Here is a 25,144-nt window from a genome sequence, read left to right on the forward strand (position 1 = left end):
GAATGCCAATATACAACATGTCCAATCATCCTCGGGATGGGATACCCTCGGGCCCAATCAACCATCAGGTTGGAATGCCCCGGGTCTGTTGGCTCACGCATATAGCAGTAAAGCCTCAACCATGAAAAAATATATGCACATATATCAGATAAACATATAATAACTTAACAGACAATCAGGAAAATCTACCGATCACTAAGCATAACATCATTCTATATACCAGGATACCGATCTAACAGATCACTACTGCACAATAACATACTATAACATAACAGAATATCTAATCCAATGGGCCGGCCTCGGTGGCTCGGTGCCTACGACCCATAAGTACAGTAAGGAAAACTCACCTCCATTAATGATAACTAAAACAACACTCGATCCACGTGGAACACTACTCCTCATGCTAAACCAAAACCAGAAACAAACCCAATGAATAATTAGGGTTTAACCCAAACCTATGGTCTAGCCCATTCCTCATCATGAAGAGGGAAAAAGACCATTTTTCCCTTTATATACATGCCCAAAACCCCTAATGGCCTAAGGCCTAAAATCGATCCATTGGGCTTCTGCTAAGAACGCATGGCGTTCCACCGTATGATGTCTGACGTCCGAACATCGGGTGTTTCCATGAAAACGCCTGGCGTTTGCTCGCTGCTTGCCTACTTCCAAACCAATGACTTAATAACTTCAGATTTTATGTCCAAACTTGATATCCAATCATAATGGAACGTTTAAAGCCATAAAATTGCAAACTTTATGGCCATGCGTGGCTACAATGATCCCAACACCAAGCTCCTAACTCAAAAACTCCAAAACTATTGCATGGAAGATTATGAAGACCCACGATTTCATTTCTATGATTCAAGACTAACTATTATGCTTGAAAGGACAGTCCAAGCCCCGGGAGCATCCCAAAATCACAAAGATCAAGTCTTTAGGACCAAAAATAACATAAAGTCACCCTAAATCAAGATCTAACAAATGTGACATCAAGATTGGAACTTTATACCTCAAAATGATGCTCCAAGATGTCAAAAGTCCAGATCCACAAGCTAGAGAGTAACCACAATACTCCAAAGATCTTCCTTTTCTTATCAAGAACACTAAATGATACCAAAATGATGAGCAAAGGCTTCAAAATCTCATATACACTTAGGGTTTTCAAAATGAGGATGGAGGCTGGAGTGGTGAAGGATTTTGATGCCATAATGTTCTTTAAATAGGGTGCAAACCCTTAAAATCAGGGTTTGGTCTCTGCATGGAAACGTCTGGCGTTCATCATAGAAGGCCTGATGTTTGAACGTCGTGTGTCTTATGCAAAACGACAGGCATCTGGACCAAAGACATCAAGATGTTACATAAAATAAGGATAAGGGATAAAAAGAAACAGACTCATGTGAGATATAAGGTGAAACTGACAATGATGGGTTGTTTATATGCCCCAAATTATACATATTTTAAAGGGCATTTCACATACTTTTCTACATGCTTTTAAGGCTAAAATAGGACAAAAATTACTTAAATTTTATATATCTTATGCTAATTTGATGATTGGTTTGGTGTGGAATAATAGTAATCAAGAAGATAATTGAATAAGTTGATAAAGATTTGAGTAAACTGATAATGTAGAAATAGAGAGATATAAAATGTTGCATAAACAACTCTCATGGATAAGAAGAATATCCCAACCATACTCTCTCTAATCTAATGTCTACATGGTGCACACATACAAATGACCACACACCTCCGCTATATATACTAATGGAGGGAATATGCTTTCCATACAAGAGAATATTCCAACCTAACTATCTCCCAACATTGTAGAGCATTTCCCACTCTAACAATCCCCTCCTAAATGATCGAATATGATGAGGGTAATATGCAGTGATAAAGGGTGTAACATCCGACTGTAGGCCTGGTGTTGAGAAGTCTTTGAAAATTTGAAGTTGTGATCTCTGAATCTGGAAATGGAATTTGTAACATCAAAGAACATGTAGAGGAACCAACGATGAGTATATATATATATATATATATATATATATATATATATATATATATATATATATACACACACACACACACACACACACACACTAGCCGTTTACCCGCGCCAAGCAACGAGTGATGAATTACTTTTTTTTTTTTTTTTAAAATTAGTTTCTAGAGGCGATTAGTTTCAATTCAGTGATTAGTTTTTCTTTTACGAACAATATATGTGTTATTGTATTTGTCGCTTTTGTGTATATTGGATATATGTTTTTCTATGTTGGATCCATTGGGTAAAAAATAGATCATTTCTATTTCATGATAACATATTCGATTCCATAGAAAACAAAATGCTTTATAAATAGCATTCACCATTTAAATATATGTATGTAAATAATTGTATGACATTTTGGGAAATAGTTTCATTTATTGTTTAGTATTAAGGGTTTAGGGTTTATGGTTTACGACTAGGATGTGAATACTTTTAGTCGGATAATAATTCATTTCGAAAATTAGTTTGTCTTTGGTGGGCGTTAGTTTTAGTTTACCAATGAGTCCTCTTTCAATGAATGGTTATGTTTTAAAAACATGTTAATTACAAAAAACATGTTGTGTATCTGCAAATAGATTCTTTTAGAGTATAGATTCCGTGATTCCCATTTGAAGGTTAGGGTTTTGGGCTTAGAATTTAAGATTTAGTGTTTTCCAAAAATGAGTTATCTAATCAAATATAAGTTAACTTTGTAACAACAAACATAAATTAGGTTAAAAATTGCTCATTTTAGATATTTTGTCATCTTTTTAAAAATGGCATTAGTTTTTAATTTTGAATATTAAGTTGTATTGTTTTTAAAATTATAATATCATATTGTTTTTTAAATTAAACATATGTTGTTATTTAATTTCATAGTTAAATTTTGTTTTCCATGTGGTAAATTCTATCATATGGGTGAATACGTGTGAATAAAGTTGATGTTCTCCGATCTCCAGTTTTTTATTCAATATTTTTAATTATTAAAGAATTAATACTCAAGTTAGATGTATCTCATGTTTTTTGTTATTTGGAAAACAATAGTATTAAATGGTATATATAATTATGATTTTGAAAATATTATTTAAACAATTTTTATCAAACCCAATGAACTCAATTGTAAAGGAATTGCAAATGTTTACTTGAAATTGCTTGTTAGAACAAAAAAAATAAACAAAAAAAATGTCATCAAAAACTAAAATTAAACATTAATTTAAATATTTAAAACATTAATAATCGACATTACTGTGAGAATAAACAAAATAATAACACTAATAAAAAAAAATAATCCTCATTTTATCTTCATTAATAAAAAAAAACAAAGAATAGAATAAAGAAATGGGTTGCATTGAGTTCACAAATCAAAACCCTCTGACGTTGGTTCTTTGGTTCTCCATTATCCGTACCTTGCATTTTCCAACTAAAAAATTAATCAATGTTAGGTCTTTTTTTACTCCAATTTCTTTGACATACCGAATTTATGCATAAAATTTTGCAGCCTGCTGCTCTAAGTTGCTCTGCAAAAAGTAGAAATGTTTAGAAACGTACAAGCAAAAAAAAACAGCTAAAACAAAAAAAATTAAAAGCAGACAACTCCTCTGCTTGTTCTTGAGGTTTGATCTTCAACTATTGGTAAATTATGGGGAGCTCTTTAGGGTTGTTAAGTTGGGTCGGCTGAAAAGAAGAGATTGAATTCACCATAACAGATGAAACTGAGACTGAGGCAGTATCGTCCAACAGGGGGAAAGCCAACAAACTTACATGTGAGTAATCTAAAATCAACCAGAACATCATAGATTGTACTTTAGCATCTTTTAATAATCAATAAATGCAATAAGCAGTGAACTGGAAACGGAAGTTACCCACACCCATTCTGAGGGTAAATTGGTCCAAATTGGCCCTTAATGACTGGGCCATGAAGCCATAAATAAGCTAGAGGCCAAATTGTCAATCCTTGCACTTTTTAAACCATTGGACTTATTGTTGGTTACAAGACCTTGACTAACTTGGAAATATTATCATTACCACACCTGTTAGACAAAAAACATACACACTAATCAACCGGTTTTTCTAAAATACACAGTATACTTTTAATAAAAAACAGAAAACAAATATGAATTTGAGAAAATACAAAAAAAAAAAAAAAAAAAAAAAAAAAATCGAGAAAACAATTATACTCCTAACACAAAGAATAAATATAAATTAGTATTCCATGCATTAAGAACCTTCCTGTTAACTTAACACATACTGTAAATGCATTGAAATATATATAAAAAAGTTATTCATAAAACAATTCCAAGTTTATATTTCAGATATGCATTAGCAACATGACAGTTGGTTTTTATTCAGAATGATGTTGAATGCAAAACACTGAAGCACAAATGTTAAAGGAAACATATCAATGAAGGATGTTTTCATTTATTCTTTAGGGAAACATAACCACAAGTCTTTAAAAATGAAAGTAACATGAAATTTCACTTTAAATGAAAGTAACATGTTATTGTTGGTTTAAAAATGAGAATAACTTACTATTTTAGTCGAAAAAAGAAAGTAGCATGACTATTTTTTCTTTAAGAATGAAAGGTCATACTATTTTTTGCTTCAACTGGCTATGATTAGTCTACAAAATAGTAAAGGAAATAACAACATATACATACTAATTATATTATTTATTTTTTACCTGTGGAGATCCCTGGTTGTGGATCAATCATTGTCACTACTAACCCAACACCCTCCACATCCCTTTTCATGTCAATTAAATTGATGATAACCTTCATCAAAACATAACAAACATACCATATCAACAAACTGATTAGAAATCAATATTAACATAAAAACACACATTGGAAATATGGATCTAAAGAAAGATTAAAATATCTTGCCATCAGATTCGGTTATCAGAATGAGAAATATGAAATAAATATTATAGATATAGCAAGATCTAGCTATGACTGAAATATAGCAACATGCTTGACATAAATATAGCATATCCTACTAAATATTGCAACATGACTTATTTAAATGCTTCAAATAACCACACAAAGAAAGAATGAGGGGCTTAAGTAAGGTGTTTGGTGGTATGAGGCGAACCGGATTTTGCAAACAGATCAAGAGAATGGAGAGATGGATGTTACCTTGTTGCAAGTAGCAGGGTGTGGTTGAGGGCTGCGAACAACAGATCCTTTACATGCATACAACATTTGGCTCATTAAACATTAGTTTGTTTCTAAAAGATCAAGTAGATTGCATTTGTTCATTAGCAGCAACATAGACCTATAAAATAAATAGATTAAATCTTTAGAGAAAAAAAGTACAATTTTAGTCATACCCAAACATCAAACTCATTATTAAAACTCCAGTCAAATCTTTTTTAAATTGGACAAAAATACATATTACAAACCTTTCAAGCTAAATTGTCTGTGTCATCTACAATTTTTATTTGCTCCAGTTGCATCGTGGAGCTATATGTTAAAATGATCGACATTTCTAGGATCAAAACTTGTGGAAAAAAAACATACACACACACACACAATTAACCCATGAATTAAAAAAAATAATGAAAAAGCAAAATCAAAATCTGTATGTTACCTTCTCGTAGGGGTTGTGGTGTACTACGATTTTGGACCAAAGAGCATTGAATGGTAAGATTGAATCTGATTATTGAGAAAAGAAGCACAAATAGAGGTTCAAATCTAAGACTGAGAATTGAAACACAAAGATAGGCGTGAGTTTAGATACATGATAGTAAATCAAAGAAATCCAAACGCTTCACTCATAGAACCCATATCTCGTTCTCCTTCAAAGTTACTCTACTATTGAAACTAAAAATCAAAATCAAAGTTTTATTGGAAGAAAAAAGTAAATCAATAAGATTTGGCTGTGATGTAACAGATTCTCAACATTTATGTGTAAAAAAAGTATATAGAAGCTTACTTGGTTTTTCTTATGAAGATCGATAAGGGTTTAGGTAGTCGGTGAGGGGTTAGGTCGTCAATCACAGCATATGAGAAAGATTAGGTTGAGAGAGAGAGAGAGAGAGAGAGAGAGAGAGAAAGAAAACGACAATGGTTGTTAATGGTTGCTGATGGCGGTGGTATTTGAAGGAGAAAGTGATATCCTTCATAAGATGGTTACATTTCTTGATGCATAAAATTTAAAGAATTGTATGTCGATACCTTCCAAACACATGATCCAGTATTACTCCCTATTTCCCAAATCGCCCCTTGATCATTAACAATAACCAAAATAAGCTTAAAATTCATTCCAAGTGCTTATTTTCTGTAGTGGTGACCAGTGTGATCATAGAGAGGGTAACTGTGATGGTTAGGGATGGCGGAAATCCAGTTGATGAAGATCCTGGTGGTGTTGGTTGTGAAGATCAGGGTAACGGCGGTGATTTAGGGCTTTTTCATACGGGAGGGAGATAGTACAGTAAAGAGGAGAGAGAGAGAGAGAGAGAGAGAGAGAGAGAGAGAGAGAGGTGGATGTGAAGATTGGACGTTGGAAATATATGGGGACGGGCCGAGATAGAGGAAAATGTGATCGAGATATAGGGATTTGGTTTCAGTTGATGACTTAGTCACAAGCTTGAAGAGAGATTCTAAAGCTTACACCCGATTTTCGTGTAGATTTAGTTTGGAGACCAGTTAATTATGCATTTTCGTTAGCTTTCAAATTTTTTTTTTTGAATTAGTCTTTCTATTTTCAACTTAAAATTTAAGAAATATAAAATCCACTATGCATAAATTATAGTACTTAAACCTTAATGGTTTGGACGTCTTAAATTTATTTTTAAAAATAATAAGGTTTGTATAATAATATATATATATATATATATATATATATATATATATATATATATATATATATATATATATATATATAAAAGAAACCCCAATCCTCAAATCTGACCAATCCTTAAAAACCGATTAGGTTCACAGTCCGCCCTACGACCGTTGAACTGAGGATCTTAATATTAAATCACATAAATGCTTGAAATTCTGATCTCGAATCGCAATGCACCAAAAATCTCTAAAAAAAATACATCCAGAAAATTAGAGTCTGAAAAGTAAATAGTTTTGGATCAGGAGAACTTTAGCAATTCAAAATATTTGATCTGTAAAACCAAAAAATCGCAATGCACCAAAAATCTCTGAAAAAGTACATCCAGAAAATTAGAGTCTGAAAGTAAATAGTTTTGGATCAGGAGAACATTTAGCAATTCCAAATATTTGATCTGTAAAACCAAAAATTAATTGCATATCATATAACTAAATAAATCTTCATTTTCAAATGTCCTGAAAATCCAAAATCAAATAATATAATCAAATTTAAAACCTCATGATTTTCCCCGTATTTTTTTATCGAAGCAAGGGTTTAGGACACTGATGTTGTGAAGGCAACGACACTGTCCTCCGTCCCAAACGATGAAGATGATGATGGTCCATATTAAGCGGGGACGACACTAGGGTGAGAGAAGGAGAAGGTCCGATGAGTAGCCTTCGTCGGAGTCTGAGATTCGATGAGAGAGAGAGAGAGAGAGAGAGAGAGAGAGAACAATGATTTTTCTTTTTTTAGTTATCGTAATTAGAAAAAATAGAAAATATAAATATAAATGACAAAATCGTTATTTAAAAAAATCAAATTAAATCGGACATAACTTGCAAAAAAAAAAAAAATTGGATTTCTAATGGTACAACCTTTTTTAGACTAAAATAACAGTTTTCAAACACCCAGCCGACCTTTTATACAATTTAGTCTTTCTAAATCTATAAATATTATATCTATATTTAGTTTATTGAGATTGAGATGTATTACTCTTTCTTTTTAAATTTCTGTTTGCATTCCAAGAAGTTGACTTTTGTCGGCAATTTTGCTGCTGTTAGATTGCGTTGTAGACAAAGGGAACCGATTTGGTCATCCTCAGAATCTTCACAAAATCGATCCATAGGGGTGGGAGTTTGGTAGCGTAATCATCATTTTATGAACCACTGAACAGTCTATTGAGATTTCATCTAAATCGCAGGACATCAGCCACCACAACATCGAATTTTTTTGCAAATCAGCAGTGAATCGTTCTTTTTAAAGCATTAGGCTTTATTCGATTTCCTGGTACTAATTTCTATTCGATTTCCTAGTACTCATCAAAAAACAATATTGCAAGGTTAGCATCTCTTTACCTGTAATTTTACATATCTAAATTTCTGAACATGTTCTTCTTGGTGCGTGTTGTTACTCTATTGTGGTTCATCAATTTTTTCGCATCTCAATTGGTGAACTGCAATTATAAATTTTGATTTCAATTTCAAGTTTAACTTCTAGTTTGTCCAACCAATCTGTAATGTATCTTTGATAAATTGGGATTGTCAATGGTATATTTGTTAGTAATGGGATTAGAAATTTCAAATTAAAACCAAAAAGAAATGTGTGAAGGTCAATGGTTTTGGGGACCTTTTGTTTGTGGCTAATCTTTATGTCCAATGTCATAGGTTGTTAGTTTGTTAGTTTGTTAGCCACTTAGGTTAGTGTTGTATCTGTTATCTTGTACCTTCTTGCTGGTTCTTTGTTTTCAATATATTCTAGCCCGTTAATGATTTTGATTTATATATTTTGGGAAAGAAATCGATTTTGGTTCATGATATTGATGTTCATCTTGTTCAAGATTTCTACTGTTTTTTGCTATAAACCTGCATGCAACCTTTCATTATAAACTCTTTAATTTCATTTTGATGCAGCTGTGCCTAATAATCAATCATTTGTTTGACCATTCTGAATTTTGGGTTTCCAAAGTACCAATCCCATTGAAATTAGTTTTAGGTTTGGGGTTTTGAGTTTCCAAAGTTCCAATCCAATGAAATATTGATGTCTTGAATTCTGTCAATAAGATCATAGGGGAAAACCACAAGAAAGATTTGAAGTGTGTTAGAAAGCTAGCTATCTGCTAATTAAGTTAAAAATTATAGGATATATAAGGGAAGGGGTTATTTTATGTTGTGCAGGATCCCATATTATGTGGCATAGGGTTTTAGGCCATACTAGGGGAAATAAAAAGAAGATAAATGAGGAAATTTTTTAAAAAGTTAGGATAAATCTTCATTTCCGTGACTTTCTTTGTTAAGTTGTTTTTTGTGGTTATATTTTATTGGGATTTTATTTTTGTGCTGTCCCCGACGAAATTTTTTTGTTCCGCACTTGGTTAGTTAATGTGTTTGGCTTTATATATCATCAGTGAACCTCATCACCCTTTGTGCCTTTTCAGTTGTTACAATCTGTTTTCTTGAAAACTTTTCTCAGAAACAAACGAATCATGTCGTCCCTAGAAAAGTTTGCTCACTTAAGAATTCCACTGGAAGATATATTACAAGCAACAAACAACTTCGCTGATGAATATATAATTAGGCGTGGTGGTTCTGGACAAATCTACAAAGGAGTGCTCATTGGGGCCGGAGGCTCTGTCACGGTCGTATTCAAGCGGCTTCGTAGAGCATTTGGCCAAGGATCATCAGAGTTCTGGAAAGAGATTATGGTTCTTTCTAAATATAGACATGAATATATCATAAACTTTGTTGGCTTCTGTGATGAGGGGAACGAGATGATCGTTGTCTACGAGTTTGCAAAAAATGGAAGCCTCGACCTACATTTATGTAGTGCTAACCTCACTTGGTTGAAGCGCCTCCAAATTTGCCTTGGTGCAGCTTGTGGCTTAAGTTATCTTCATAATCCTACAGAAACCCAACAGAGAATCATTCATCGTGACTTGAAGAGCGCAAATATTCTTTTAGACGAAAATTGGCATGCAAAGATAGCTGATTTTGGTTTATCTAAATTTGGTCCGGCAAATATGATGAATACTTTCCTTTTTACCGATATGGTTGGTACACTTGGCTACGTGGATCCTCTGTACATTGAAACTAGCCTACTAACAAAAGAGTCAGACATTTACTCTTTTGGGATTGTGTTAATGGAAGTTCTTTGCGGAAGACTGGTAAATGAAGAGGGGAAACCGTTTCTTGGTCCCATGGCATGCCGCCATTATGAAGAAGGAAAACTTACGGAAATCATAGATCCAATTCTAAGAAAACAAATGAGCCCAGATTCCTTGGATCTTTTTTCTGCTATTGCATATCAATGCATGCAAGGAGACCGCGATGGACGCCCAAAGATCATTGAGGTTGTCGAAAAGCTTGAGCAAGTTTTGGAACTTCAACATAAATTTGAGGAGGCGTTAGCACATCAACAAGTAAGTTACTATATACATTAATTACTCAATTTTTTAAGACCCTTACCAAATAGAATTATAATATGAGATCAAAATAACTCATATTATAGTTTGCCTTTAACTTTTATTTTTCCATTCTTTCTTAATGCTAAGAGTAATTAACATTCCAAATATGTTTTACTTTAATAAATAAATTATAGAGTAAATTACATGAATGGTCCCAATGGTTTGAGGTAATTTGCGCTTGGTCCCTAACTTACTTTTTTAACTTGGAAGGTCCCTACTTTTATTTTTGTTACGCGTTTCGTCCCTACTGTTTGTTTTTGTTACGCGCTTGGTCCCTGTCTTACCTAAAAGTACTATTATTTAAATAGGGAAAAATGGTGGGGTAGGTAAGATAAAGTGAATTGGGGTGAGGTTGGGAGTGTGTTTAATTAAATAAATCCATGTCTTACCTAAAAAGACTGTTTGCTTTTGTAACTTTCTTTTTATCAATATTAACCGTTCAATATATATATATATATATATATATATATATATATATATATATATATATATATATACTAACTTTCTTTTTTTCAATATTAGGTTACAGATAATTTGAAAGACAAACGAGAAGGTGAAGAGGACTTCAAGGTAATGAAATTGAAATTCTAAACATAATTATAATAACTTGTTTTCTTATTTCCTTCAAAAATAAAACTTATTTCCTTCAAAAAATACTATAAGCGAATTTCTAAAAGTGAGGTATAGGTCCAAAACCAACATACTTCCTTGAACTTTGTCATTTCACAAATTTCATCTAACATGATAACTTTGAGGTAGGAGTCGAAATAGCGGCCAATCTCGGCTAATCTCGGCGATATTAGCGGTTGCACTATTTCTGAGGCGGTATTAAATAGCGCTATTTGAAACCGCTATTTCACCTACACGCGCGAAATGCTATACCATCGAGATCTCACCGAGATCTCGGCGCTATTAAATGTCCTATATATATGTATATATATATATATATATATATATATACACACACACACACACACACACTAACTTTCTTTTTATCACTATTAGGTTGTAGATAATTTGAAAGACAAACGAGAAGGTGAAGATGACTTCAAGGTAATGAAATTGAAATTCTAAACATAATTATGATAACTTGTTTTCTTATTTCTTTCAAAAATTCTATAAGTGAATTTCTAAAAGTAAGGTGTCGGGTCCAAAACCAACATGCTTCCTTGAACTTTGTCGTTTCATAATTTTCATCTAACATGATAACTTTGAGGTAGGTGTGTTGTGTCGTTTCAATGGTAACAAGCGCACTTGCACACACACACACACACACAAAAAAACATATCACTGTTAGAAAATCAACATCAACAACAATCATAACCCAACGGAAAATCATTAACATCAAAACAAGTTTTTTTTTTTATTGTGGAAAATTAGCTACATACTTCTAGCATTTTGATACGAATCAGGAGAGACGGGGTCGAATTTATAAGAGACGCAACACAAGGGGGTGATTAGTAATTTAATTAAAGTTAATTATAGACTTTATCTTTGTGATTAAGTTTCCTAGTATTTTGATTTTCGTTTATGTTTAAATAAAGGTTTAAATATGGGTTAGGGTTGACTTAGGGGGGAGGCATAAATTAAATGTTGTAGTATTTTTTATTTTTGGAGATCTCTCTAAATCTTGAATGATCAAAACCCGATTGTTGATTTCCTTTAAGCATTAAGCTAATAGTAATTATAGTTTTGATCCGATTTTATTAAATTGGTATATGATAAGCCCCCACATTTCTGATATCTTTTTGGCCAGGGGTAGAATGGTCTTTTCTGGTATTATGGCTGTTATTGGCTGTTTTGTTAGTGGGAACAACACCTGATTATGTTGGCTATTATTCCCTTTTGTCTTGTCTCTAGTGGTAGTATATATAGTCCTTTTGTTTTAGAGAGACAGAAGGTAAGAATTTGTATGAACTAGAACTTTGTTCTTTTGGAGAGCCCCTTTCCTCTCGAATGACTTGGGAATTAACTTAATATTATTAAGTATTTTTGTTAGTATAGGGAATTATCTTAATATTATCAAGTATTTTTGTTAGTATGTCTGGAGCATACGATAGATTCAACAAGGGTCCATCAGTATAAGAGCGTTGATTATGGCAGCAACACTATTCGTCGAATCGTTATTCACGCTACTATTTACCGGAATCGCTATTCACACTACTGTTCATCGGAATACTATTAAAGCACTACGATCTTGAACCATGACAAAACCAGTTAGTCGTTCTGATAGCACCAAGGACTCAACCTTTGATGGAGATCGCGATCGATTAGAGGAGATTAATTCGATAAAAGCAGATGCAGAAAAGAAACAGGCTATTGCCGACCAAAGGTATGCAAAACTGATTGGATTGCTCTTAATGGTTTCTCAACCCTCTAGTCTACCATCGTCGATTTCTTCATCAGGAAGTCAGCCCCATCCACTGTCGCAATCATCGAGCCTACCACTAATACCTCCGACCACTGTTATCCCAGTTAGTAGTAGTAACCACAGAACCTTTCTCGACATATCTTTCACAATCCATAATGCAGTCGGTAACTCCTCTGGTGAAATCCATACCGACACCTACGCATACTTGAGCGATATTGACCACACACCTGACACACACCACCGACAGACGGCTGGTTCCAATACCAGCCTCATGTTGCCAAGTTTGGAAGGAAGGATCAAAGGGGCCAACCCACAACATTTGCATTCAGAGACGTCTCGGGTTCAAGTAAAGGTCGAGGAAAACAGGCTTACTTGGACATGGGTGGGGGAAGACCAATATGAACCCGGGGGCTATAACGAGGCCTATGTATTCAACCACGACCTTATGGATGGCCATAAAAATCGAGAATGGGTACCAAGAACAGATTATCACTTGCGAAAGTTAAAGATTCCATTGTTTGAGGGTGAAGACGCATTTGGATGGATCTATAATGTTGGATGTTTCTTTGAGATCCAAGGTTTAGTTTTGTCTATAAAAAAACTAAGGACCGCAATATTGTGTTTGGAGGGACCAGTGTTGGCTTGGTATCGTTGGAATTAGCAACGTTCGCTATGTCGTACTTGGGACGAACTCAAAATTAATCAAAATTACCAGTTCCAGCCTTCGTTAGATGGAAGTTTACATGAACAGTTCTTGACACTTACTAAGAAGGCATTGTGCGAGAGTATGTTGACAGGTTTGAAGCCTTGACTGCCGAGCAGGGTGGTATACCCGAGCAAATTCTAGAGGGAAATTTCATTAAAGTTCTGAAATCCGAATTAAGAACATCAATACTTATGTTACAACAGTAGGACTTGCTCAAATATTCAAGTTAACATTGTTGATTGATGATAGCCGCTCGTGTACAATTTCAATAACCGAGAAGGGGATAACAAGGAGCTCCACCACTCGACCTCAAGTTAGTTTCGTCAAACCGCTAGCTCAGATCGTGGGGCCTGAGCAGAAGGTAACCTCGGTCACTAAAGCAGCTTGTAAAGGATTGACAGAAGCAGAAATAGCCATGAAAAGAGCCAAAGGTTTGTGTTTCCGTTGTGATGGCAAGTTCGGGCCGGGTCACAAATGTTCGGGAAAAACATTACATGTGTTATTGGTCGAGGAAGAGGATAATGAAGATGAGGGAGAGGACTCGAAGCATGCTCATCTTGACATGATATTGTTTTCGGCCGTTTCAGTTTGTGATTGACTATACCGCATTACTATGAAACTCAGAAGGCGTATTAATGGGATCGAGGTCGTTGTACTTGGACCATCTGCATCGAGGCCTTTCAAACCTTTTGCAATGCCACTAAGATCCAATATAGGTGCCATGTTTGATTACTCCTTTCTAAATTTGAAAGGCTTGCAAATGATAATAGGCCCCACATTTAAATATAAATTACTTTTTTTGTTTAATATTTTGAATACTCGATATTTGTTTACACTATATAAATATATTTATATTTAAAAATAAATTAATTAGTACTTATTATTTTTTTAACAAATTTCTTTAAATACCAAATTAATCGGAATGAAATAATATAATAATTATATATGTTTTAAATTCTAAAACTGGGAATTAATAGAATAAATTAATAAAATGAAAATTAAATCCTTTATTATTTTAAATCTTTACTAATTTTGTTTTTTTTATATAATTTTCATTGTTGTTGATGAATTCAAAATGTTGTTAGGATACACAACAATCCTTTTAAACCGTTAATTGCAAATGAATTTGTTGAATGGAATCGGAACATTTGAAGATAACGTGATCAATATTTTAATGTTAGGATTTTCAGGTTTTGTAACATCTATTTTATTTGAATCATAAATAGTTATATTTATGTTAATTTACTATTCGCTATTTTTATTTGAGTATATATATATATATATATATATATATATATATATATATATATATATATATATATATATTGTTTCTTACATCTATTGTGTGCCAGAATGTATAGATCTGAACCATCAGATGAAATATAATCAATGGTCATGATCTGAGAGTCTATGATATTACAATGGGATAGCATGTATCATATAATCACACAAATTTCAGCATAAGAGTATTTTGGACAATTAACTATATTTAAAAAAGGAAATTTTTGGATTTTTAGGGATAATTAATTCTCCTAATTTTAAAAGTCTTGATTGTTTATATTAATTCTAATGTAATTTGTAAACATAACCGATTTTATTCCGTTAGAATGTTGTTTTTTGTTAGAATGATGTTCTTTCAGAATTTTATTCTATTATAATATTATTGAAAAATAACATAATTCTTGAATCCTCGTTTGAAGAATAACAACATTCTAATATATTCTTATACATTCAAACTTAAATTCAAATTCTTACATATTCTAGCAGACTAATAGTCTTATACATTTTAATATAATTATACATATTCTAAAAAAATATCAACAAAAATAAATAAAATTCTTAAAAAATAACAATATTCTTAAATTGTGAGTGTGATCAGTCTTTTATTCATTCTTCAAGTTATTCCTATCATGTCTTCAACTTATTATTCCAGCCATTCCTATAAAAAATACAAAGAAAAAAAAAACGAAGAATGGTTAAAAGCATGTTACTTGCAATTCCTCTAACTTTATATATTATGGCAGAATGTGTATAATATGATAGAATCCAAATAATATATTCTGAAAGAATACATAAAATACATTCTAAAAGAATACATAGAATACATTCTGCTAGTTATAGATTTAATTGCCACAATACTTGTTTTTTTTTTTTATTTTTTTATTTTTTTTATTTTTTTATAACTTCATTCCAAGTCTTTCTTTGGTGTGATCAATATTTGATTCATTCTTGAAAGCATTCTAAAAGAATAACATGCATTATTCATTATTACCAGTTAAGCAAAATATACTTGTCAACAAACATTCTTAAAGACATTCTGACAGAATGCATTTATACAAATAAATTCTGACAGAATACATCACAAAATACACTTAAATCATATTATTTTCTTCTATATGACAAAAAATACATCGCAAAATGTTTTTACTTTTCCTATCTTGACAAATAAGGAGATTGAAATCTAATTTTGTCAGAATAATAGGCATCAAATTGCTGAGTGTTACTAACCTCATTCTAAAAGAATATTGTGTTTTCTCATTCTATTGTTTATGTTTTGATCTTTGGTTATGTCCATCAAGTGAAATACAAGTAGCAGAATACATTCTGCTAGAATACACCTAACATGTAATAAGATAAAGTACAACCAAACACACTAACACACTAAACACACTAACACACTAATCAATTCACCTAAAATCAATCATATACAAAATCAATCATGAGATAATGCACATCCAAACCCACCGATCAAACAAATTGTATATATTTTGTCAAGTTCTCTTTTAGACATTTTCACAAACACCTTACATGCAATAAGATAAAGTACAGCCAAACACACTAACATACTAATCGAATTCATCTAAATTAATCACATACAAAATAATCATGAAATAAACAATTAGATTTACAGAAAGGGGAAAAGGGCAAAAAGGGAAAAGTGCTAATGCTTACAGAAGCATCAATATTGTACTCCTCAATTGTCTTGCACCTGAATAAGCCACCAATTCCTGTGAAACAAAACCAAATCTTATTTACAACCCAAAAATCTAAAAAAACAAGTCAATTAAATTAAAAACAACCATTACAAACTTAGGGATATTTATTCAAATGGATTATAAATCAAATTCATCCACCAATTAATAGTTACACGTACAGGATGTAAATCATCCCAAATTACCTTAAAAAACAAGTGGCATAAAAAATTAATCTACAAACAGTAGCTCACCATGTTGGCAGAAGCTGGCCAACAAAAAGAGGGACATACATATCCAATGTGTGTGTGTCTGTGTCTATGTATGTCTGTTTGTGCCCGCCCGTATCTATGTCTCTATGTGTTTGTGTGAGAACATATTTTCCTGTTGGGTTTTTATTAAAAAAATTAGCTTCAAAAACTTAATATTTAACAACAGAAGACTCTATAATTTTAGAATAACATAAACTAGTTTAAACCCACCAATGATCTACTTGCAATGAAGGAATATATAAGAAGATGTCAACCTTTGTAGTCATTTGAATCCTCAAGAGCAGGCATGAATGTTGATGTAGAATGTGGAATGGAACTATCCCTTAGATGGAAAAACCAACAAGAACTCAACTTGATGAAGATGCTAGTTAAAATTCTTAAGCTTTAAGTTCATATCAAAATACAACTTAAAGAGAGCAAAAATACAAGCATGTAATAATACTCTAACACATTAAAAGAGAGAATGAGAGAAAGAAAAGCATGGTACGGTTCAAACAACTAGTGAATGCAAGAGTGCATGCAAGCCCTTTTTACATGTATCCTTTTTCCATATGGTCTTAACAAATAAGACTTAACATGCTCCTAACTTTTTACTTTAACAACATTTTCCATGCATGTCTTCTAGAAGTGTGTTCTTTAGATTAAACAAATCAAAAAGCCGTTCCCCTTTTCCCTTGTTAACTCTTGGCCTAAGAGGAAAAAACAAGACCCAAAATTTATAAAACTTCCAAACTCTTTTATAAGTAATAAACTTTGACTTTTGACTAAGATAAAAGTCCATCTAGTTTCTGGTACTCTTAGGTTATCTAAGAGTACACTAAAGTTCTACACTGACTTGTGTTATTCCCTCAATGATGGTAAAATGCATCACGAATGCATAACCATACTTAACACCAAATCAGATAGGCATTCAAATAACAGACTCTACCCTAAAGCAATATTCAAACACAAACATGCAAAAGGGATAAATCAAAGATGCTAAACCTATGCAATTCAAGTTATGCACACCTTAAGGCTTTTGTTTTATAAGTTGCCAACAACAATCCTAACTGTTCACTTCCACCGGACATGCTATTGATCTATTGGCTTATATAAGCATATAATGCATATAGCACATAAAACAAATAAAACATTTACTCTTATTCAGGTAGTTGTAGCATGCAATTACATCTAATAGTTAAATTTTTCTATCTGCATAATCAGATAACTACACTTTAAAATAGAGTTAGGTCATATAACAATGTTAGTACTCCTAAAGCAACAATCAAACATGAACATGAAGCGTGACAAAGTTCACATTCCTAAACCAACAATTTTTTAAAATTATTTGCAGGAAAAAAGTTTTCTTTCAAAATGTGTCATTTGAAAACTTGTTTTGAAAATTTTGAGCTTTTGGTTTGAGTTTGGACACACACAAATGTGTGCATGGATCCGTCAAACGATGCTATGATACCAACTTATAACGTTTCATTTAAAAAAAATAACTAAAAAAGTTAATGTAATTAAAACTCATCATAATTTAATTGACATTTCATTTGTAAATCTCATAAAACATAATTTGTTCCTTTACAAAGAAAAACTTGAATAACTCAAGTATGAATCCAACATGAATACTTCTATTAAATAATCATAATATTAAATCCTTTTCAAACTTCATTCAAAACATAAAAAGCAGATATCGTAAATAGTCATAAAAGTCTTACACAATCTTGTGCGATAAACACGCACACGCAGCCATACATACAAACATACAGAAATAGATAATCACATACATATATACATTCTGAATTCAAATGAATTATATTTACTCACTTTCTATGTGTTTGTTAATTGTTACCTGTCAATAAGCTGCATGTTATAGTGAGGAGGATAATGACCCGATCGGAAATTGATCCTTAAGCCATGTTTTGGACCAGATTTCTTTGAGTTGTGTGTGATCTGGTGTGTATAGTAATATTACAATAACCAAGGAATTTTAACTTTTATTTTTAAATTTCAACTTGGTAGGTGAAAACTATGGAGTATATGAAGATCCCATTAAAAGATATAAAGTCAGCAACTCATGATTTTCATGAGCATTTTAAAATTGGAAGGGGTGGATTTGGGGAAGTATACAAAGCAGATCTCTTCCACTTCGATTTCAGAAATTATGTTACAGAGAATAGAGTTCAAAGACTTACTTTGGCAGAACTCTCAAACTACCCAAGAAGACAAAGCACAGTTGCTATTAAGCGGTTGGATCGTAGATATGGCCAAGGAACTGCAGAGTTCTTGCAAGAACTCTCGGTGCTTCCTTACTTTACACACAAAAATGTTGTCACGCTTGTTGGATTTTGCGATGAGGATCGTGAGTGTATTCTTGTCTATGAGTATGCCCCAAATGGAAGCCTCCACGATCATATTCATAGTGCTAATACCACGAATAGTCATACATGGGCAAGACGTCTTCAGATTTGCCTCGATGCTGCCTCTGGGCTCCAGTTTCTCCATAACGGTCTTGGAGAACATTATAGGATAATACATCGAGATATAAAGAGCTCTAACATTTTATTAGGCCAAAACTACATTGGCATGATTAGTGACTTTGGGTTGTCAAAAATTGGCCCTGCAAATCGGGAAGCCACCTTTGTCATGACTCAAGTTGCTGGAACACCACTATACATAGATCCACAGTACCAAAAGACAAATATGCTGACAAAGGAGTCTGATGTTTATTCGTTTGGAGTGGTTTTGTTTGAAGCATTGAGTGGAAGGTTGGTGCATTCTGGAAGTTCCAAAGATGACCCAGAATTTGTACTCAAGATGGCTAAACGTTGCTTCGAGCAGAGAAACGTCAAAGAGATTATCCACTCAAACTTCAAGACAGAATTTGAGAAAGCTGGATCTTCCATTCAGGATGATGAAACCTGCCCAGATTCCATACATATATTCGCAGCTATTGCATACAAATGCTGCAAAGACAAAAGAGAGGACCGTCCCACAATGGTTGAAGTCGTGAAAGAACTTGAGAAAGCATTGAAGTCTCATGTAAGTCATTACTTTTATAACAAATATTGATCTGTGAGATGAGTTAACAACTCTTGAGCATAAATATAATTCAATTAATGATCAGTGTACGTACTTTTGTTTGTTATGATAAGTTAACATGACAGTTATATTGAAATAAAAGTAGAGAGATATTTAGCTTAGTGAATCGAATAAGATTAATCAAATGAAAAGTGGAATGGGCAACATGAATGAATATTTAAAAAAAATATCATAAGCAAAAGCTTACAATTATATCTGTCTCTTTTTTAAGCATAATATCGTGTCCCATGACAATTATGCAGGTAAACCGGGTGGAAGCCTTTAGAATAACACTTCGCGACATTAGATCTGCTACAAATGACTTCCGTGATATAATAGAGCAAGGACCACCAGGCGAGGTGTACTGTGGGGAACTTTCGTACTTAAAGGGACGTGGAACAGTTACCATAAAGCGCCTCCATCCTTCAGTGGATTCTTCTGGAGAAGAATTTGTTAAGGAGATTGCAAGACTTTATAGTTATAGCCATGAGAATGTCGTTCCAGTTTTAGGATTTTGTGAAGAAGGGACTGAGAGGATCATTGTTCTTGAGCATATGGTTAAAGGAAGTTTAAAAGATCATCTAACCAACACTAGTCTGATGTGGAAACAACGACTCAAGATATGTATTGATGCTGCATATGGGTTAGCTTACATTCATAGTCATGCTGATCAGACAGAACATATGATTCATGGCGACTTAAAAAGCAGTAGCATTCTACTTGGGGATGACTGGAAAGCTGCTATTTCTGATTTCATTGTATTCAAAGGTGCAGGAACTTTAGGCTATCTTGATCCACTCTATGCGACCACAAGTTCCCTTACACAAGAATCGGACGTTTATTCTTTTGGGGTGATTTTATTTGAAATCTTATCTGGGAGATTGGCAAATGAAAGGATTGAAATTGATCAGCAGCAGCCACTTCTTGAAGTTCCAAATGTTGAACTTCAACTAAACACTGCAAGTGGTACATGCGACGACAACGAGCCAGTGGCTTTTCTTGCAAATTGGGCATCAAAATGTTTCAAAAACAAAAAAATAGAAGATATTATCTTTCATGCTATAAAGAAAGAAATTGAACCAATGTCCTTGGTGATATTTTCAACTATTGCAAACCAATGCTTGATGGAACAATGGACTGACCGACCAACAATGACTAAGGTTGTAGAAGAACTTGAAAAAGCCCTTGATTGCCAAGTAAGTTCACTTAACAAGTAGATGAAGAACATATAGATTAGGGTTTCTTGAATAATATATTTGCATCTTTCACATATACACAGGATGAGTGGGAATGGGAGCAAAAGCTACCTACAGATTATAAAGAAATAATCCATATGTCAAAACGTCCAGTGGCCTCTACAATCAGAAAGAAGGATATCCATTCCCTCCTGTCATCGGGAATGCTACTTCACAACGAAAAAGTAGAGTCCCTTAAATCGTTTATGTATCTTCAATTGATCGCTTTATGAACTATGCTTTCCATAAACAAATTAATTTTCACTCACTCGTTTTCCACTTTTTATTGTCTTTTACACTAATAGTGGTTTTCAATAAGCATGGATGGAGCAAGAAATGAAATGGCATCTGCAAAAACATTTTCATACCGTGATGTTTCTTCTGTGAAGTGGAAATCCATACAAAAATCAAGGTTCTCTCTCATTCATGTGGTTAATTAACAGCATGTTCTATATATAAACTTTTTAGTCAAGTCGTTTTACTAAGAATCCTCTACTTGGTGTAGCCTTGTGGCATACAGCTATCTTTTATGAAATGAAACTTATAATTAGTAGCAAATCTCATGAGGGCTAATTGGTTTGTAGTTTTTCTCATCTTTGAGGCAAATAATGTGATTGCATTTAAAAAAAAGGAAAATGAAATATATTTTCATGAGAATCATATATGGTAACATCTAATATGTACATTTTGAGGAACTACCGACACTTGTTCCTTTTTACAATTTCCGTAGGAAAATGTGAACAATAAGAATGATCAATGGCTAGGAAAAAGGGTGGATTAATTGTATTATAAGATATATCAATATCATATAGAGTTGTTATATAGTTATATGCATGTGCAGATTCCCAAAGGTCGCAAGGATACCTGATATCTCAAATCTCAATATCGAAATTAAGATAAAAACTCAATTTCTAACTCCAGAGATGATGTATGGAGCTTACCTAGTGTTCAAGTTTTGTGATAAAAGAAAGGTTTCTAGCAGGCCGTTATACGTGAACCTAAAATATATGATGGCTGGTGAGACCTTAAGTGCATATTTTGCAGTGTGGGAAGTTGGAACCGAGTGGTTGAAAGTCAAACTGTTCCAATTTTCGAGTAATAATGGAAGTATCGATGTTGAGATTCTACTAGAAAGCTTGTCTCAGTATTATTGTGGCAGAGGGGCCATATATATTGAAGGCATAGAGTTTCAGGCCATTCGAAATGTAAGTCGAATAATGCATGCATCTTTCATGCTTATATTTATGGAAAAGATATGTGAATATGTCATAACATGGTTATTTAACTGTGTATAGGTTGACTTTGAACACAATAACGAATTGAAGGATGGAACAAACAATGAAGGAGTTTTGATCAATACACAGTTGGACATGGACTGGGTGGAAAAAATGTTATATCATTACGAAAAAATTATCAGGAGGTATGGGAAGAATGTCCATGTTGCCAATGGAATTGATAATAAAGAGGTGATTTATCGCCTTCTTTCTGAGGGAATTCATATTGACAAGGGTGAAAAGGTCTGATTTCCTTTCTTTTTTATGTACAAAAACTAGGCAAACCCTACAAATTATCATTCCCCTACCACCAACTTACTGTAGTATCATAATGACAAACTTGCAACTCTATGATGAACAGTTTTTCTCACTAAGCAAAGTGAACATGAAGAAATGCCACATGCTAAGGGCATCATCAGTTATATACAATTCCTTAAGCTTAAAGTTCAGCAAGCCTCCAACTGGATTAAGGTTTGCTTTTTTTGAACTGTCTTAATTACTCCTTTCATATCAAGTCATATTTATGTATATGCATGCGTACTTCAGGTTAAATATTTTTAACTATTTTTATTTGATATATATAGACCTAGAAAGAGAGATATAATTGTTAGCGTATATATTATGAAATGACTAATTAAAAGAGTTAATATAGGTGCAGATTTGCAAAGGTTGCAAAGATTCTGTCTCACCAGGATTTCCGTATCAAATGTGACATAGAGACACAAATGCTCTCATCAGATACAACCTACACTTGTTTCCTCGTGTTCAAACTTTCAAAAAAATGCCGTGGTCTCAAGTGCCCAGTGAAGGCTCGTGATTTAGTACACCATAGAAAGGAAAGAACCAAAATCATTTCTTTCAGGTACCCAAGCACAGTGAATTTGGACAAAATCAAATGGATTCCAAAACAGAGAGAAGATGGATGGATGGAGGTTATAGTGTGGGAATTTAAGGTTGATAACACGCATAATGATGAGTATATTCCTATGGATTTGAAAATGACATGTTTTGAAGGAAATATGTCTGGTCTTATTGTGTATGGAATTGAGTTCCGTCCTATAGCATAAGTGTATATTAAGTAACATTTATAAATGTTGCTCTAAGTGTATGGCAATCTGTTATTACATCTTTTGTACTTTTATATTAACTTAAAGGCTCTATAGAAGATATTTCCCCAATACTTCTTTTTATAAGAGGGAAAATTACAAAGTAAAAGAAAATACACACAAGAGCTACAACATTTGTTTTTCTGTTTATGTATATTGCATCAAAAGTTATAGGGATGCAATACCATTAAAACCAGAAAACATACTAGTAGAATAAATGTAATCCTAAAGTGGACATACATGATGATCATCATAGCTGGAGGAAGCAAAACAGCCATACCAACGATTTTCATATACCATGAACAAACCCTTCATCAACCACTCCAAAAACAGGTTCGCGCTCTTAATTAGATCCCAGATGCTGACAAACGGATGAGTGTTAGCCAAAACTTTCAATCCACTTGTATACGATTAATATCTTTCATGGATAAGGTCATTAATTTTCAAAAGACTCTCTATCTGTATTCAAGACATTATTTAAAAAGGAAGGTTTTAACCAATGCTGGATTATATAGCTACTTGGAATTTGGTAATGAAAATGGTGCAAAAGATTTAGACTGTGAAGAGATAGAAGTTTGGTCCAGGTTCTGTTGATTATTCCCATGGAAAAGAGATTTCATTTATAATGACAAAGCTATTTGGCTTCCCATGCCTTGTCTTCCTTAATCTTTCCCATAGTTGTGGACAATTTGGTAAATTTCTCATTCCCTTTACTCTATCGATTCTGATGACCCTAATCTTTCTTTTGATCGTATCTGCACTCTCTTCCGGAATAAATTTTTATTGATTCTGTGATTAATATAGAGCTTGATGGGGCTAAGATTTAAGTTTCGTATCAAAGAATCAAAAGAGCAAAAGAAATTTTCAATTTTCGGCGGAAATGGAAAATGAAATCGCTTCTGGAGTCGATTTTAGATCCTGTTGGTCAAACATAAATTCCGATCATGATTCCTTTGACTCTGACGAGCTTTATCAAGATGAAGCTGTTCAAAAACATGGTTGTATCTATTCCCTGGTCGTCACCCTTGAAATTCACATTCCCGTCAATCCTCTAGGCGGTGCCTCTGCCGCAGATGCGCCCCTCTGGCAGTTAACACTCTGGCCCTCCCAATATGTCTTTTACTTCATAATCGGTCTTGTATTTGTCGTATTCCTCGACGTGTTTTGGGCTCTTGGAATGCTTACTTTTGCACTAGGCAGCCCGTGAGCCTAGTAATGAGCATCCCATCTGCTCCAAGTTGAGGTGCACAATACAAACTGGTTTTTTGACAACCAAACCCAGAAAACCAAAACCGGTTTTGAAATATCCGAACTGGTTAGAACTGAATTGTCGGTTTGTAACACCCGATTGAAGGTATTTTTCATTTTTTTACCTTTGGTATGTAAATACTTTGCATATTTGCTTCCTAGGGGGCAGTTTTGCCATTTTCGGAAATTTCGGAGTACGCGGGCGTACGCATCTAGGGAGCAAACCCTAAATTTTAGGGTTTGGACCCTATTTAAGCAACATTATGACCCATGATCCTCTCATTTCTTAGGCTCCATTTCCCTTTGAGTCCCATTTCAAAACCCTAGCCCCTCTTGAGGAGATTTGACCAAGAAGAGCTTAGAAGAAGGAGCCTTGTTCAAAAGAGAACTTGTAGATCCAAACTTCACACACAATTTACAGCTTCATCTAGGTATAATGGTCGGCGTCTTCTTTATTATGCATGGTGGGCTTGTGGTTGAGTCCAGATTGAGGGATTTGGGAACTCGAAGCATGACCTGAACACCTGTTGGATGCAAGTTTTGGCTTAGGAGGCGTGGGGTTGTGATGGTTAGGGTATGGTAAGGTCATGGGT

At 33.6% G+C, this 25,144-nt stretch overlaps 1 protein-coding gene and 1 long non-coding RNA gene across 12 annotated transcripts; one reads left to right on the forward strand and one right to left on the reverse strand.

Moving 5' to 3' along the window:
- Window positions 1-3,200: 3,200 nt before the first annotated feature.
- On the reverse strand, window positions 3,201-6,592 carry LOC145052631 (uncharacterized). Of its 11 annotated transcripts, none has more exons than XR_013684105.1 (5): window positions 5,606-6,579; window positions 5,418-5,515; window positions 5,152-5,290; window positions 4,698-4,788; window positions 3,201-4,047 (listed from the first exon to the last, which is right to left on the reverse strand). It is a non-coding gene; the product is annotated as an uncharacterized LOC145052631 (long non-coding RNA). The 11 variants fall into 11 exon arrangements; XR_013684103.1 differs by having other exon boundaries at window positions 5,418-5,478; window positions 5,606-6,575; XR_013684100.1 differs by having other exon boundaries at window positions 5,152-5,838; window positions 5,951-6,592.
- Window positions 6,593-7,845: 1,253 nt separating this feature from the next.
- Window positions 7,846-23,375, forward strand: LOC145052632 (uncharacterized). Its single transcript, XM_079000480.1, has 12 exons — window positions 7,846-8,180; window positions 9,311-10,256; window positions 10,824-10,871; window positions 11,307-11,354; window positions 18,630-19,649; window positions 19,952-20,884; window positions 20,968-21,108; window positions 21,229-21,335; window positions 21,765-22,128; window positions 22,219-22,440; window positions 22,559-22,668; window positions 22,850-23,375. Exons 2-12 carry the CDS (start codon window positions 9,324-9,326, stop codon window positions 23,262-23,264), a joined length of 4,341 nt encoding a protein of 1,446 aa, XP_078856606.1. The 5' UTR covers window positions 7,846-8,180; window positions 9,311-9,323; the 3' UTR covers window positions 23,265-23,375.
- The last annotated feature ends 1,769 nt before the right edge of the window (window positions 23,376-25,144 follow it).

This window comes from Lactuca serriola, chromosome 5 (assembly GCF_051521515.1).
Source record: "Lactuca serriola cultivar US96UC23 chromosome 5, Lser_US96UC23_V15, whole genome shotgun sequence".
NCBI lineage: Eukaryota > Viridiplantae > Streptophyta > Magnoliopsida > Asterales > Asteraceae > Lactuca > Lactuca serriola.